The 18,343-nt window shown below is 37.5% G+C and overlaps 1 protein-coding gene across 1 annotated transcript in view; it reads left to right on the top strand.

The window, feature by feature from the left end:
* Window positions 1-18,343, top strand: part of rasa4 (RAS p21 protein activator 4) — a 125,641-nt gene that overhangs the window by 91,739 nt on the left and 15,559 nt on the right. Inside the window, exons 8-16 of the mRNA XM_079815986.1 lie at window positions 2,919-3,010; window positions 9,651-9,768; window positions 12,779-12,932; window positions 13,079-13,143; window positions 15,535-15,647; window positions 15,745-15,937; window positions 16,944-17,081; window positions 17,366-17,510; window positions 17,779-17,951. Of these exons, the coding sequence (XP_079672112.1) occupies window positions 2,919-3,010; window positions 9,651-9,768; window positions 12,779-12,932; window positions 13,079-13,143; window positions 15,535-15,647; window positions 15,745-15,937; window positions 16,944-17,081; window positions 17,366-17,510; window positions 17,779-17,951 (1,191 nt within the window). The remainder of the gene's footprint in view (window positions 1-2,918; window positions 3,011-9,650; window positions 9,769-12,778; window positions 12,933-13,078; window positions 13,144-15,534; window positions 15,648-15,744; window positions 15,938-16,943; window positions 17,082-17,365; window positions 17,511-17,778; window positions 17,952-18,343) is intronic.

Raw genomic sequence — 18,343 nt, 5'->3', positions numbered from 1 at the left:
ATTTAACTTAAGCGCATAAATTCTAGGTCGATACTCAAAATCTTGAGAAAAAACTCAAATAAATGTGGTGTCACATGAAATTAGCCTATACATTGCCTTGTTTGTGGCATTGCTCCCGTTAAAGCACCGTTTATTTGTAGTTCAAAGGCGCATTCATTCTATTATATATTTTTTTACAGTGTATTAATTCGGAATAGGCAGTTGTTGGTCTCATTTTAAAAATAATAAGCCTATTACCAAGTATTCTTTTCAGTCTGCAATCTAATACAAGTTAATCAGAAAACAATACAACTGCACCCGTTTCTGAATATTGCTTGATGATCAAGTCTAAATAGTCTTTGGAAAGAAGTTATAAAACATGTCACTTGTTAATAAAAATAACTTTATGTATACAATTTAATAATAATACATGATGTTGTTTATATAATTAAATGGATGAGGAAAATATAGCGGCAATCTCTGCAGCTTTTCAAAAATAAAAATGGGCAGTTTGTCAAATGAAGGAAGGCTGTTGGCATTTCCAAAGCTAACAAAAAGAAAGGTAAAATAAACATGTTACTTCTGCATCTGAATCAATAAAATTAGTCATAAAATCATGATTTCATGGTCTGAAGCTGGCTTCTTGACAAATGAAAATCACAAACATGACACTTTTAAAAATAAAATGTATTAATATGTAATATAATTTGATCTCAAACTAATTAGGAAAATAAAGTGGGTTGAATCCAAAAAGCTCTAAATAAATTTTAGAATTGTTAAGACAGCATTAAAATAGACCATTTAAAAAATGTTAAATAGGCTTACACAAATAAAAGCTGTCTCTGAAAATATGATGTTCTGATACCAGAACGAATAACTTTTTCCGGTTGAATATGTTCTCGTCCACATCGAACCATGATTGGCTTGACTGCATCTTCAAGGCTTATGTTAAAGTTTTTTTCCTCTATGACTGAACACTGTATTGCCTTTTTTATTGCCTATCTTTTTTTTTTAATTCTGCAAAGGCTACAGGACAAATGGGCTGCCCGGTGTCCAAACCAATGGGGTTTGTCACATAAAGGCTGTTACATGCAGTCCTGTCAGACCAGAAGTCCCACTTTGCCATGATCTTCTGATTTCCTAATATTTCCTAATTTAGTAATAGGCTTATTATTTGTGAAAATAGTCAGCAGTAAACTGGTGAATTCTAATTGTCTCATTACTCTCTGCATTTTATAAAAATTTGGGATATGAAAGATATGATATAATTTGAGAGATGGAGTATGGAAAGGTCTCAAGGGAAATTTTTTTTTAGTGATACAACAAAACTTATGTGACACTGTGTGTTTTTAGGGATGAAGTCATTATGCACACCATTTTATCAGTAAAAGGCCAATTGGATGGAAACAGGCTGGAGACTGCAAATTTCGCAATCTTTTTTTTTAACACACATTCACTTTGTTAAAAACAAAACAGCGCAACAGTGGATGGAAACTTGGCTAATGTCAATGTCGCATTCGGATACGCGCTTCAGACACCGGTCACTGCGAAGGCATTCCCCATAGTGTCCTCTGGAGGGGACGCAGTGGGAGTTCCCATTTCGAAAGGGAACCAAACAAATGGAGCTGGTTATGTTATAACATACATTAACTAAACGTCATAATGCATTGACATACAAATCATGAACTATGGTAAAAAGTGTTTTGAGGTCATAATATAATATATAATATATATTTGTGTGTATATATATTGTGTCTTTATCTGCCCCTGCAATCATAATTTTTGCATGAAAAAATCATAAAAGTCCTTGCTATTTTACTGCCTCTAGTGTTCATTTCAAATGGAAACTGCAGTGATTTGTATGTTTTAGTAAATTTTTTCAGTTTTACAAAAAAGAAGGTAGATGTAGGCCTACGTTTTTTTTAATGAGCCTCTGTTCATTGTCAATTCTATGGAAGCTTGTTTCCGCCACGGAATAAAAAAAGTGAAAGTGAAGTAACGTGTGGCCAAGTATGGGTCCCAAATTCCTAGTATGGTGACCCATACTTGGAATTTGTGCTCTGCATTTAACCCATCCAAGTGCACACACACAGTAGTGAACACACACCCAGAGCAGTGTGCAGCCATATTGCTGCGGCGCCCGGGGAAGCAGGCAGGGTCGTGGTATTGAGGGTGGAGGAGAGCGCTGGTTATTCACTCCCCCCACCGACAATTCCTGCCGGACCTGAGACTCGAACCTGCAACCTTCGGGTTACGAGTCCGACTCTTAGGCCACGACTTGGTAGGTAGTGTAATTTTATCTCACAATTCTGACTTTTTTCTCGCAATTCAGAGTAAAGAGTCAGAATTGTGTGATAAAAAATTGCCTTTGCGAATTATAAAGTCAGAATTGTGTGATATAAAGTCGCAATTGCATGTTATACTCAATTTTGACTTTTTTTATATCTCACAATTCTAACTTTATAACATGCAATTGTGAATTTATATCACGGATAGTCAGAATAGTGAGATAGGCCTATAAACTCTGAGAAAGTCTTATTTCCCCCCAGGATTGGACTTTATAACTCGCAATTGCGAGTTTATATCTCACTATTCTCAAAAACGAAGTCATATTTAAAAGATATAAACTCGCAATTCTGTGAGGCGAAAAAAATCTGAATTGTGAGATGTAAACTCGCAGTTGTGAGATAAAAAGTTGCAATTATCTTTTAAAATGTTTTGAATCTGTGGAAACAAGCTTCCATACAATTCAGAATCCAAAATAATTAAAGCACAGTCACTGTTTCATAACATTGCGTTTGTGCCTGTTTGACACATGGTCACTGTGACATTGCCTTTGTCACCCAATAATAAACGTCCCAATTGCTGTGTTTAGCTTCGGTTGCTTTGACAGCTAATTGTCACGACGATTGATATGTGCGGCCTCTGTTTTCCTTCAGGTCCTGTTCAACATCAACAAGCTTCAGTCTGCCCAGCAAGAGGAGGGCTGGTTTCGCCTGGGGCCTGACAAATCTAAACACAGTGAATATGAGTGAGTGTATTTGGAATTGTGGCAAATATGCACACCACCTAAGCAAACCTTGAACTTTGGTTGCCACAGCAACAAGTATTCACCTTTAACGGTTGCCTGTGGCAGAGAACATTAAGCAAATGGCACAAAGACAATAAAATACAAGGGATAATAAAACTATACATTGGAAAAGGTGCAACAGTTCCTGGGAATTAGTCTGAGCTAACATTGGAGGATTGTTACGCACTCCTCACTCAGGCTCTCACAGTGTTACGCTTGTGTGTTTTGGTCCATGTGTTGACAGGAAGTACTAATCCTTTCCCTGGCTAAATCCTGGGATTTTTTCTGTTCATTCGCTCTGTGTCCCCCTCCACCCCTAAGAGATCATTTGGCCACGTGGATTGACAGTGGGGATTATATCTCAAGCTGGCACAGGAGGAGTGGGATGGAAAGGCTTATGTAAAAACTCCAGTACGGGGGATTCGGTTGGGTGATGACAAAAGCTATGCGTCATCTGAGAGCTTGTGCGAGTATGTAGGTAGATTAAGACAGGAAGTGTTTTTGGGGACGGAGCGTTGTGTCAGTGTGACAGACTTGTGTCCACATGGGCAAAGGAGTCATTGACATTCATTCAGTCGATAATATATTCATGCACTTGACTTGATTGAACTTACTGTCCAAATCCTTCCATGAGTCATATAGTTCAAGCTCCGCATCTACACGGATAATTGGATCAGGCTTGAGCACCTTTCAGACAGTGTTATTATGTAGAAAAGGTGTAATATTGTTTAAATGTTGGGGGCAGATAAGGGAAAATGTTTTCCTCATTTGAGCATCATAAGCACAGTCTTTTTTTTAACATTGTTAAAAATTGTTGGATCGTTCCATAATCATATCATATTTAGGGCATACATGCACTAGCTATCCATTATTTCAGGATTAACCCTCTTGTACTGCCGAGATTTACTTGTTTGAGGTCACAGATTGACTTTATTGTCCTTAAGTGTGGGGGGGTCCCAAGGACTTTAATAACAATAATGACATTTTCATTTTTGGGTGGACTATCACCTTAACTTATCACCTTAAGTTTCTTTCTCTGCAAACTCTTGTAATTTGTAATTTAATCCTCTGAACCAATTTGACAGATATTGCCACTAACCCAAAAGTAATGTAGCATATTTCATGTACTTTTGAAACAACTTATTATGACCTTCAAATTATAGTTTATAGTTATAAAAACTTTTTTTGAATTTTAATATTAAGTTGTTTGGGCTCTTAAAAGGGCATTGGGCTCTCTAAGACCACAGAACACAATTTTGTAAAACTCTTCTCTGTAAAACGCTTTACAGTGGTATACATAATTCAAAAAAATGTGTTGATGCATTGTGAATCTAATATGACAGTGACAATTCATTGCAAAATGTAATTAATTACCATAAATTAAAACTGGAGCTAAATCTACACTGCTGTTCAAAAGTTTGGGGTTGGTATGTATTTGATCAAAGATACAATAAAACCTGTAATATTGTGAAGTATTACAGTTTAAAATAGTATGCAGCTATACTATACTATACTAAATAACGTATTATATAACGTTATGACAATTGTTTCAATATTGGCAGATTTCATCTGCCTTGAATAAGCTGATGTACAACCGTCTGTTCCTTCTAAACAGTTTTTACTTTTTTTCTACTCTGACCAGATTTAAAAAACAAGATGGGAATTAAAATGTCAAAGCCAATCCTGAACAAAGGATTATTTGACTCTAGGTTTTTGCCCACATGGAATAAAAAAAGCACTGTTTGATAATAATCTCTGAGTCATCATGTCCCTATATATATTTGCATCATCTGAGATCATTTTATGAGCTTATTTTTATATTTCGTTACATTACTGCCCCAGAAGTAATGATTTATATAAAGTAGTGATTTTTCTGTCTGAAGTTTTTTTTTATACATTCTGATGTCATCCTGATGAAAAGTTTCCCATTAAGCTCCTATAATCTCTCGCTCCCCTTGGGTGATCCGCTCTCATCTCGGTGAACAAATCAAGCTGTTGTTGTTTTTGTTTATTTTCTCTTTCTCCTCTTTTCACTCCCTCACCGTCTTCTTCCTGATTGGATTTTTGACGGCCCACCATCTGTTGCCTGCTGTTCAGTGACTGGCTGTTATGGTGGCACTCGCCACACACGTACTCTCTTCCAATTCCCACCTTCCCTCGAGTATTACCCATATTTACAGTGAGAGAGCATGTGGCGTATGACAGAGTGACTGAATGTACAAGTTAGAAAATATTAATGCTAATATCATATGTCATGTTTGAAATGGCACATGGATTTAAGGGGGGTCATATCATGAGAAATCTATTTTTCCTTAAAGGGTTCATGAATTGAGAAATCAACTTTTCATTCAGCCTTTGATATATAAAAGTTCATCGTGATATAAGAATATCCTGTAAGTTTCGGAGCTTAAAACGCCCTTGTTTGTCAAAGAAAAGCTTTTATTGACACCAGGCCCAGCAAACGCTCGATCTCAGAATGTGCCAACCTGTGAGGTCAGAGTGTGGTGAAACGCCGCCTCAACAGAAGAAGAAGTACGCCTGATTCTGTAGCCCCGTCCACCGACTACATAGGCCGACTACAATAAGACTTTTAACATAGGCCTACGTAGAGCTAAACGGATCGCGCTACCGAGCAATAAACATGCCCAAGATGGCAAGATATTGCGCTGTGCCTGGTTGTGGAAGAACACAGTCGCTGCATAAGCTTCCTTTGGATTCTAATATTAGGAATGTGTGGTTGAACTTTATTTTTAATGAAGTTCCAGCTCACGTGGGGAAGAAATTGTACGTTTGTTCGCTTCATTTCACCACGGATTCGTTTGTAAACAAGACACAGGTTGAGACTGGATTTGCAGACAGATTGAGATTAAAATACAATGCTGTGCCTTCTATATTGGATCTGACAGGAACATGTTTTTTGTGATAGTATTGCATTTTTACAGATTGTTTGATATCTATTGATTATGTGTATGTGTCTAACCAGTCACAGAAGGGTCCAACTATGAAGGATGTAGCTTGTCAAACAGACACACAGAATTTAAGATCACTGGGCACACAGCTGGCTTTTAGGGATAACTTACCAAGCTGTCACAGGCTGTAATATCCTTTGTATTTGAGGTGTTCTTGGTTCAATGTCCTGCGATTCGGGATCAGACTCTAGGTCAAAACATGTATGGGTGAATCATTCCGGTTGCCATTTTTCCACATTGGACATTTTCAAAACAATTCCCCACGTGTACCAACGGGAACTCAGAACTCATTATAATATGCAAAACTGTTATCCGATCATAACAGTGGGCGTTTACTTCCAAGTCTTCAATGCGGCACGCCCATAAAAACCGAACGTTCCAGGAGAGAGGCTCAAAAGCAAGGTAGAAAATAGCCTTTTACTTATTCATTATGATGTTTTTGAATGTAAAAACCATGCGAACGTTATAAGTTGACCTCAGACAACAGTATAAAAAAATGTAAAAGCCAGTTCATGACCCCTTTAATCTATTCGAAATGAAAAGTTCCCACAGGTCTTCCCTCCTAAAGGATCCCAATGAACAAAGAAATGTTCCTTAGGCATAACAGCAAAAAAAAAAGGCTCATTTAATTCTAAGATGATAGATCTTAATCAGGGTAGGGCGCTATTTCATTTTTGACAGGAATGAAAATGAGGCTGTGAGAAATATAGAAGTATAGTGTGTTCAATTGATTGTACTGTAGTTTAACAACCTCCCAATTGTTTAGCTGATGAGACATCTTACTAAAAATCGTCAGTAGACAAAAACTCCATAAAAAATTACATGTTATCTGGTCTTCATATAGTCTGTTCCTCACAGCCTCATTTTCACCCTAATATTAAATATGTCATCTACACTGACTAAAGTCTGTTGAAATGGTCATTAAAAAAAAACAAGGATAGTTCACCCAAAAATGAAAATTCATCATTTACTCACCCTTAAGTTTTTCCACACCTAAAATTTCTTTCTTGCCCATCAACTGTTTGGTTACTGACATTCTTCAAAATATCTTATTTTGTGTTCAGCATCATCTATATTCTGAAGGTTTTTAAACTCATGTTATTCCTAAAAATTGAGGATTTTTTTTTCTGGCTGTTGATAGTATTTTTTGATTTATGGAGTGATAAATAGAGATATTCAAATTCCCCTCTGTAAAAACCTTGAACTCTAAAATGTCAACACAATGAAACAATAATTTTGAACTTTGCTTTATTCAATGTTCAGATTTTTGTTCTGGAAATGTGTGCAAATGAGTGTGTCATTCTTATTTCTTAGAGCATGTTGAGTTTTTATTTTTAGTCTTGAGTAATTCCCCTGTATTCATCAGAGTAGTATTTTGATTTCATGGGCCTGGGACAAATTTCGCCTCATGAGTAGACTATACCACACTGGATCTTAGTGGGTGCCCCTTTTCCCAGGGTCAGTCACATTCTTGGTTGTCCCTTTTTGTATCTTGTACCCTTTGCCAATTAAACAGGTACAACTCTTGCAGCCTTCCTCTAGCCTTCCTCTTGTGGTTTGTGAGTTCTACATGTAAAGGGAAGCAATTAAAAGAAACAGAAAATAGGTCACATTTCCATTTACATTACAGAACCAATTAGGCTGTTCAGAGTACAGATAACAGTGGTTGAGTAAACACAGTGTCAGTTTCTGTTTGTTTGGTGTGAAAATAAAACACTGATGCTCAACAGACTGAAACTGTTTCAAAACCTAGTGAGCTGTGCGGAAGCAGTATATTAACTCTCATCATATGCCTATAAAAATGTTGGTAACTTAAAAGCGTAGTTCACCCCAAAATTTATATTTATATTTTTGGATGAACTACCTCTTTAATTATGCCATTTTCTAAGGTAACTTCTTTTAGCCAAATTCTAACTCAACATCATATGTATCTTTCATGGGGAAGTGACTCCCAGAATGCACTGCTCAGTAGAAAAATAAATCCAAGGTTGTGGATGACACGAGCAAAATGTTAATTATAAATACATTTATGAATAATAATAATAAATTAGCTTATTATTCACTTTATTGGAACATGACTACGATCAATAAAATTGTTTAAAGGGTTAATTTACCCAAAAATTACTCTACCCTTATGCCGTTCCAAACCCGTAAGACTTTCGTTCATCTTCAGACCACAAATGAAGATCTTCTTGATGAAAACTGAGAGCTTCAAAAAGTTCATAAAGAGATCGTAAAACTAATCCATTTGAATTGAGCGGTTTAGTCCACATTTTCTGAAGAGACTCAGTTGCTTTATTTGATGAACAGATTGAATTTAGGTGTTTTACATATAAACATTGATCAACGAAAATAATCAGAAGCTCAACCGAACATGCTTGACGCAAGAACAAACCTCTTGCGGAACCTCAAACGTGCTGTGTAAAATGAGATTGAACCTCATTGGTTCTTGCGGAAGTTCAAACGTGCTGCTTAACACAAGAATGAACCTCATTGGTTCTTGCAGAAGTTTAAACGTACTGCGTAACACGAGAATGAACCTCATTGGTTCTTGCAGAAGCTCAAACGTGCTGCATAACACGAGAATGAACCTCATTGGTTCTTGCAGAAGTTTAAACGTGCTGCGTAACACGAGAATGAACCTCATTGGTTCTTGCAGAAGCTCAAACGTGCTGCATAACACACGATAATGAACCTCATTGGTTCTTGCAGAAGCTCAAATGTGCTGCGTAACACGAGAATAAACCTCATTGGTTCTTGCAGAAGCTCAAACGTGCTGCGTAACACGAGAATAAACCTCATTGGTTCTTGCGGAAGCTCAAACGTGCTGCGTTACACGAGAATAAACCTCATTGGTTCTTGCGGAAGCTCAAACGTGCTGCGTTACACGAGAATAAACCTCATTGGTTCTTGCGGAAGCTCAAACGTGCTGCGTAACACGAGAATGAACCTCATTGGTTCTTGTAAAAGCAAACATGTTTGAGCTTCCATTGGTTTACCAACTGATTTGTGAGTCGATAAATGTTCATGTAAATAAAAGCCTAAATTCAATCTGTTCATCATATAAAGCGATCATGTAGAGTGTTTTTTTGTGTTGTTCTGCTTATACAGTGTTTCAAATCAGACATTTCTGAGTTCATGGCGGTTCGGATGCTGCCTACGTGGGCAGTAGGTTTGCGAGCAGAGCTTGTATCTAGATTGTACAGCTGTAGCCGAGAGCCATTTTTACTTCATACATTTCTGAAGCCAAATTGTCTCCAAATGCTTGCTGCAGTATTGTGTTTTTCAGTTGGGTTGCCACGGTGTCCTCATTTTCTGTTCCATCATGACAGAGTTAGAAAGCACAGCCACCCACATTACAGTAATAACATTTACTGTTTGTCTTTTTACGTACCGCTGAACAGAATAGGGTCGTTAATGGTGTCATTCTGCCTAATATTGTTTGTCTGTCATGCTGTGCTTTACTTCCTGGAAAGGTTTCACAGTTTTTTTCCTTATGAGTAATGTTTTCTTATGTGAAACTACATGTTATTTATTTATTTTTTTCCACATTTTCATTTGAAAAAGAAGAAGCTGTACAGTATGTCTGTAACCTAATATAGTATTGTTGCGGTTCTCTTATTCTTTCCTAGAGGGACTCTGGGTTCTCTGCGGCTTCAGCTACGGCTCCGAGATGAGGTTGTGTTGCCATCCAGCCATTACAAGCCACTCACAGAGCTACTCAGCCAGTCGGTCGGCTCTCAGCTCAACGTGAGTCTGATGCCATTTGGACTGAGCCTTATCTCAGGGAATATGCCTGTGCATTATCTCTTAAATTCACATGACATATTCCTCGGAACAAGATAACAAGACATAATTTGGTGTATGGATTGGGAAATGCAGCATCATTGTTATCTGATCTCATTTGTATGCATGTGATGGATACTTTACTCGTGCCTGCATGTTAAAGGGACAGGTCACCTAAAAATTCTCACATCGTTTACTCATGATGTTGTTTCACATCTGTATGACTTACTTCTATGCATGGAACACAAAAAGAAATATTCTTGACTTTTTATTTTCTGTATGTTTTGTGTTCCAAAGTCATACAGGGTTGGAGCAACATAAAGGTGGATAAATGATAACAGAATGTTCTATATTGAGTAAACTATCCCTTAAAAATGTTGCATATTAAAACAAACAATAAAGCATGTTCCCTATTGTTAAAGGGATAGTTCACCCTGAAATGAAAATAAAGCCATCTTTTATTCACCTTGCTGCTGTTCCAGTGCCCTATGTCCTTCTATCTTTTTCGGACCTCAAAAAAAAAAAAAAAAAAAAAACGCCCTGCACGCGCTCCTCCATATAATGGCAGTGAATGGGGACCAGGCTAAAACTTTACAAAAAGTATACCAAAGTATCACGCAGTGAGACACACGCCATATATGGAAAGTGTTCAGGAGGCATACTATAAGGTTCTGTCAGGACCACTATTGTCAAAGATGATTGATTGACTATTAGCATATAGTTTGGATTGTTGGTATGGTTCTGTTCTGGGCAAGAACTCCCTGCGCATCCATGCAGCCTAGCATGGATAAGAGCAGGGAGAGCAGCAATAACCCCCCTTAGGGTAAACAGAACAGAACCAACATAATGATTGCAGATATCATTCATGTTGATATTACATGTACAAGGTGATTCAGGAATTTAGTCTGATTCAAGGGAAATCAGAATACCAAATCCTAACTGACAAGAGGAGGAGCTGGGGGTGGAGGAGGGTAAATGAGCTCTGGAGAAACGCGATAGCTGCTGATAGTATTAAGGAGCTATATATATGCATACGGTGATTGACGTCATATTCCTATAGGTAGACGTGATCAGCTGACAGACAGCTGATGCGAGTTTGACTAACGTGACCAGAACTGATGCTATACGCTTGATTTTTCAGAGAAAGCAACCTTATTATTCAGTCAAAATACTGAACAGTTACTCTGTGCGCGTTCCTGTGAGTGCGTGCGAGCCATCGGGAGCCACAATAGCTATGTTTGCATCCTAAGTTGCGACTGTTTCCATCCAGTGAGTCGAAGAGAACATAATCGTCTCTTCCTGATAAACTACTGCTAAAAAATCACTAAGAAACATAAGAGAAGTCACCATATATAATAATTTTCGTATATAATAAATTATTTGCGTCTCAGAGAAACTCGTGCATCTCAATAAACTTACTGTCTTGCTTTCAGAGGCAGATGCTACTGTTTGGGAACGCAGTCATGTAAGATAGTTCTAGGAGGGAAATATACCGAGCATCTTTGACAACAGACTTCTGAATGACCAAAACAGCATTTCAGATGCTTTGCAAACAAGGTTTTTCCGCTGGTTAGTACAGTTATGCTGTTAAATCGCGAAAGTCACATTATTTTTTTTATGCGCATCGAGGAATTTATTCGGTAAATGCATTTAGAAAATAGAAAAAAAATCAGACTCAAATGAGCGTATACATTTTTTATGCGCATTTTTAGAATTTATGCGCATCTTGGCATTTCCATTCAGCATTTTTTGATGCGATATCCCAAAATGCGCATAAAAATAGGTGGATGGAAACATAGCTACTGTTGTCATGGCACCCAGGATAAGCACACACATGCACCATTTTGAGAAATCAGGCTCAATTGAAACAAACGCGAATTTCGTCTCTTCTATAACGTAAATAATAAGAAATAATAAAATAATACTAATAATAAGGTAAACCTCCTGAAGTGAATGTTGTGTACTGGTTGTCATGACAACATTGCGTGAGCGGCTGCCGACGGCTCGCACGCACTCACAGGAACGCGCACAGAGTAACGGCTGAGCTCAGTATTTTGACTGAATAATAAGGTTTCTTTCTTGCAAAACCTTATAGTATGCCCATAGACTGTAAAAAAATATGGACGTAGTGTCTGTGACGTCACCCATAGGATTCTGAAGAGCAGTTTTGAAGCATAAATTAGGGACGAGCTGGCCGTTGCCATCTTGGCAGTGCGTCATCGCGCGTCACTCCCGGATTATAGAAAATGGGCAAAGAGGCAGGACGTGAGTGGAGCTGAGGTGACGTGATGACTAACAGACAGCAGATAAATGACTATCCACCTGTCACTCAAAGTGGCCACGCCCTTAATTATGCAGAACTTTAAGGCTTTATATAATGTAAATAAATGAGTTATAAAAAAATTCACCCCCCTCACAGTTGTCATGAAGGGCAAAATTAGCTGTATAGACCAAAACCACAATTTGTACCAGGCTGTAAACATGTTTTTTCTGCTGGGCATTTTAACATGGGGCTCAATGAGATTCTGCTCCCTGCTTGAGCCAGTCCCTAGCGGACAGTTGATGAATTGCAGTTTAAGTCACTTCCGTATTGGCTTCAAGAGAAACTGATGACTACATGACTTGAGTATGCCTCCTGAACACTTTCCATATATGGCGTGCGTCTCACTCTATCATTGCATGATACTTTTTTAACCTTTTTGTAAAGTTTTAGCATGGTCGCCATTCACTGCCATTATATGGAGGAGCGTGTGCAGGACGTTTTTTATTTAATTTCTCCTTTTGAGGTCTGAAAAAGAAGGACATAGGGCATTGGAACAACAGCAGGGTGAGTAAAAGATGGCTTTATTTTCATTTCAGGGTGAACTATCCCTTTAACAGGTTATTGTTTTAGCTCACAGTGTTGTATAGCTATATTTTAAGTTCATTTTAAGCATAACCTCATTTGTGACTGAAACGACTGTGTTAATTGTAGGGAAACTGGCCTGATTTCATTATGCTGATTGATGAGACCACAACAGCAGAGAGCAGACAGGAAGTAGCTAATAATCTGGTGAAGCTGTTTTTGGGTCAAGGGCTTGTCAAGGAGTTCTTGGATGTTCTATTCAAACTGGAGCTGGAAAAGACTAGTAAGCAAAATAGAAACATATATATATGTGAATTATCAGTTTATTTTGAATTATTTTGGTAACACACCTATTAGCAAAAACCTTTCTACAACTTATATGCACTGTGATGCTATTAATGCTATGATTTTGTTGTTGTTATCCTTCAGCTGAACCCAACACACTATTCCGCAGTAATTCATTAGCATCCAAGTCTATGGAATCATTTTTGAAGGTAAATAAACGTATTAATATACATGTGTTAAGGTGACCAGATTTCTGAAATGGAAACCAGAGACATTTCCTATAGTTCAGTAGTCAAAATATAATTGAAATCGCACTTGTTATTATCCATTAATTTGAAAAAAAGCACAAAAAAAAAACAGGGAGAATACATTTGTCATCTGGAGTATGTTTGGTTCATTGTGTTCGGTTTGGGTTTCTTTTTCATTCTGTTCTCTGTTACTGTTTGAGTTTGTTCTGCTAGTTTGTCTCCATGGTTAATCATTAGTCCCACAGCTGTTCTAATGCTGCCTTCACGTGCTATCGGAAATTTCCTAATTCCCACTTTAGAAGTCGTGATTACGAGCTTGTTGCGTTCAAGTACTTTGCTGTCGAAATGATCAGGAATTATGGTGGACACCAGGTTTATTCTTGCCTATTTATTAGGAAAATATTATTAAAACTAACATCATATGTTCCAGATAATCCGTTTTCTGCCGATTCTGTAATTTCAGTCAAATGCAGGCTATTTTCGCTGTGTATCAAACATACAATACGCTTCAAATGATTACTCGTACATGTAAATATGCTCTACATTAATGTCAAGACAAGACGACCTAGCTGTTTTGGGGGAAAAAACAAATAAAACCACACCTGCCCCAGCAGTAGTTGTCCCCGCCACCATGTTCAAAGTTTATGACACCCCCATCTCGGGAATTTGGGTATTAAAATTATTTCTGAACTTCCCAGTGGTAAACATGACATCAGAGGGTGTTCATGTGCAATTTTTATCCTAGGAAACTCGTATTTACGATAATTCCGATAGCATGTGAAGGCAGCATTAGTTCTGTTAATCACTTATTTAAGCTCTCAGTTCTTTGTTCAGTCTTGTATTTGTATTATGTGGTTGTGGTCTATTATGATTCCTGAGTTCTCCTGCGTTTTCCGAGTTATATTGTAATAAAGAGCTTTTCCTGTTATTTCCCTATAGACATGCGCATTACTACAGCCACACCTGCAAACCATTACAACATTTAGACCCACTTTATATTAGGTGTCCTTAACTACTATGTACTAACATTGAAACTAATAATTTGATACAATGCACTTATTGTGTACATACATGTTTTTACATTGTACTTACATTAAAAAAACCTGCATGTAATTACATCTGTAATTAATTTCTGTAGTTACATTTATAATTACACAGTTGACACTTCCCTTACACCTAACCCCTACCCTTAAACACACCACACCTGTCCCTAACTTTACCCGTATCCCACCTCAATATCAGAATAAGTGTTTTGCAATACAATATGAACACAATAAGTACATTGTACTTATTTTTTTATGTAAGTGCATAGTAGTTAAGGCCACCTAATATAAAGTGGGACCCAACATTTTTGTTTTTGTTTATTTAATTGTTGTGGGTTCCAGATACTGTTCCATATACTATAATGATGGGTGAATTCTGGAGAGAGAGGATCCAAATGCAGATATACATTTAATAATAATAATAATAATGACTTAAAGATACAAAACATGGGAACTAGTAAACTAGGAAAACAGAACTGAGCGAAACTAACAGACCACCATAAAAGGACAAGAATCAACAAAAAACTGAGCAAACACTAGGGCACACGTGACACTATTATTATAATTAATAACTATTTGTGGGTCATAATGACACTATATGAAAAGCAAATAGAAACCATTGCAAAACAGTATTGTATTATAACAAAATTATGGCTTTACAGAAACAAATGACAAAAATAAAACAAAATGTATATAAAAAATAAGTATTAGAAGATATGACAAATAAAACTGTAACATTTTCTAATTGTAATTTAACGGTGAATAAACTGAAATGACAACTTTTTTAAGTATTTAAATGTTATTTTATGTTTGTGTATCCCAAATTATGCTCATTATTTTGGATTTTAGGTTCATTTTGAGCACAAAGTTTGTGCTTTCTGCGAATGTAATTGTTGCAATAATAATTTTTTTTTTCATATCATGCTGTACTTTCACTCTTATAGTATATTTAAGATGTGTGTGTGGGAATTACTGCTTTCGGGAACGTTTAAAATTGTGTGCAAAACAGTTCCGCACCCTATTTAGGCCCTGTTATATGGCAAAAACCGAGACTGTCCACAGAAAACAAGGAAGTCTGGTCACCCTAATGTGTAGCTTGTGTAATAATTGTATAGAAATGAATCAATGTTCAAGACCAAAATCAAGACCAGGAACATGCATTAAGAAATGGAATTGCATTATTTGGATTTATTGTTAAATTTATTTCGTTTTTTGGTTTAACCAGCTTAAACCTCCTGCTGTTTTATTATGTTTTATTATATTATATTTTAGGCACCATTGACTTTTGTCTTCATTTTTCTCACTGCAGGTGGCTGGGATGCAATATCTGCACAGGCTTCTGGGTCCCATAATAAACCGAATCTTTGAAGAAAAGAAATATGTAGAACTGGACCCCAGTAAAGTAGAACTGAAAGAAGCAGGGTAAGACAACTATGACTTATGCTTCCAATGTACATTTTTATGGTCTAAAAAAAGGTCAATTTCTCAGAATTGTTCTGGTGTTCTTCCGGTATTATAGGTGTGCAGGTTTGCACCGTCAGCAGACTGAGTCTGATATTATTCAGCAGAGCTCCAGCCTCCTGCAGTCGTACCTGTCTGAGCTGCTCACCTCCATCCTGCAGTCGGCCTCCTACTGCCCCCTGCTCATCTGCCAGGCTTTCCATGAACTCTACCTCAGAGTGCAGAAACGCTTCCCTGACCCAGAGTACCGGGTCAGTGATATTCATTTTCATAAATGTTATTTATAGGGTCATCTGAGACATTTTGTGTCCTAGTGTCCGAACAATTCACTAAAAATGTTATTATGTACAGTTTTCAGCTGTTACCAGCCCATTTTTGCCTGGTAAAAAAAAAAAGGTCTACAGTGAAGGACAGGTTCAAACTGTCTATTTTGTGGACTATGTTGCAGCATTTTAAAATTAGACATTAAAGGAATAGTTCATCCAAAAATGAAAATGCTGTCATCATTTGCTCACCCTTATGTCATTCCAGACTTGTATGACTTTCTTGCATCTGCAGAACAAAAAAGATTGAACAAAAATCTGTTTTGTTGTCCATACAATGAAAGTCAGTGGTGTCCAGTGTTGTTTTAGACCCCATTTACTTTTATTCAAAAGAGTTTAAAATAACAAAATATTCTGCATACAAAAAAGCATACAGGTTTGGAAACTAGTACATTTAGCAACAAACAGGAGTGCTGAGTAAATCTGCATTTCTAAACAAATCGAGTGAATAAATGATTCAATTGATGTGTCTCATTTCGAAGGCTGTGTCCTCTGGAGGTCGCATTTGTTGGCCGCATAAGTCATTGAGGCTGCCTCATTTCAGTAAAGTACATTCCAAAGTCATAAAGAAATTACAATTTACACTTCACAAGGAATAACGGTCAATTTGATAATGATTACTTTTCGGAAATGAAACATCCTTGATGAGGTACGCAGCTGACAAATGCGACCGCCGGAGGAGATTGTAATTACAGTATTATGCTTTCATGCAGTTCAAAGAAGGATTTTATAAGATACTGGTTTCATTTGATTGGTAATAGCCCTAGTCCCTATTGTCTTAATATTCGAATATGATTTATTGATTAAATTTAAGAATTTGACAAATGATCACAGATACATTTAATGAGATTAGAAATAAATGCCATTATAACGGTAAAATAAACATATTTAGATCATAGATTTTTTTATGACCTAGTTCTATATTCTTCCTCAGAAGGTGAAGTTCATTGCTGTGACCAGCTTCCTGTGTCTGCGGTTCATCTCACCTGCCATCATGTCTCCAAAATTATTTCACCTGCGTGAGAAACATGCTGATGCCCGTACAAGCCGCACACTCCTGCTACTCGCCAAAGTATGACCAGTTTTCAAGGAAACCATTGTTGTGAATACTAGTAACATATCATCTGAAAAGATATAGCATCATTGTCCATATGTTATATCGCTTTAACATAACACAAATCAAGCTCAGATCCTTTCAGTTAATGGAGAATAAAGTGTTGCAGTCATTGATGCAATAAAATTAACTATTAAGGTCATAGAATAGTTGTGGATTATGACCTGTATACATTCATAGACCTCATTATGGATAACATATTCCTTCTTTCATCATTATGACTGCCTGGTGCGTTTCCTCAGGCTGTGCAGACCATTGGGAATATGGACACTCTTGCATGTTGCTCTAAAGAGCCATGGATGGTCCGCTTGCAGCCAGCCATACAGCACGGCATCACCCAGCTCAAAGACTTCATCACAAAACTGGTCAACTGCCATGAGTCAGAAGGTGAGCTGCTCTAAATTAGTCATTAGATGAAAAATTGAGTGAATCCCCATGCATGGCTGGAGACTCATTCATACCTGTCATTTTCGATCAATCTTTAGATAATTAAACTCATTTTTTTTATCCTTTTTAATTTTCTTGTTGAAGCAGCGGGTTTAATCTTGTAGTTCACTCAAAAATGAACACCCTTAAGAGATGACCCTTAAGACAGTCAAGACCCTAATTTTATTCACTTGTCTTGCTCACTCTCTTTGCTTTATTTTTAAAACAGATCTTGAGCTTCAGACACGAATGAGCCTACAGTGTGGCACTATGGAGAAAGAAGGCTTCCTCTTCCTCCACAGGACCAAGGATAAGTGTATGCCCATGACATCACCCTTTAAGAAGTACTATGTCACGCTCAGTAAAGACACACTGTCCTACTCACGGACGCAACACTCTAAGGTAAGTAGCACTGATGCAACCAGCAGAATAGAAACATGAAACATGTACATACAGATTTACATAAATATAGAAAATTGAAGACTTCAGAGACTTTGGTCATGGGGCTCGCAGGTCGAGCTGGTGGATGCAGAGCTTGAGACCCTTTCTCTTGCCTTCTCCACCGACTGGCGAAAAGAAACAGGTCACTCAGTCTAAGTTAGATGACCGATACTTAACATCTGGATGAGAGGGAACCATTCTTCCCTAACCTCCGCCCCCTCCAGGTGTCGAGGTCTTGGAGGAACTGCTAATCGGTGTCAGTTTATACGCAGGCCACCTCAACATACTCTGCAGTGGTCGGTATGCACAATCATGGGGGCAATGCTGAGGGTGGAAGAGATGCTTGAGGCTAT

This window comes from Gobio gobio (assembly GCF_949357685.1).
Source record: "Gobio gobio genome assembly, chromosome: 4".
Classification (NCBI taxonomy): Eukaryota; Metazoa; Chordata; class Actinopteri; order Cypriniformes; family Gobionidae; genus Gobio; species Gobio gobio.
This window is presented reverse-complemented; position numbering and strand designations above follow the sequence as displayed.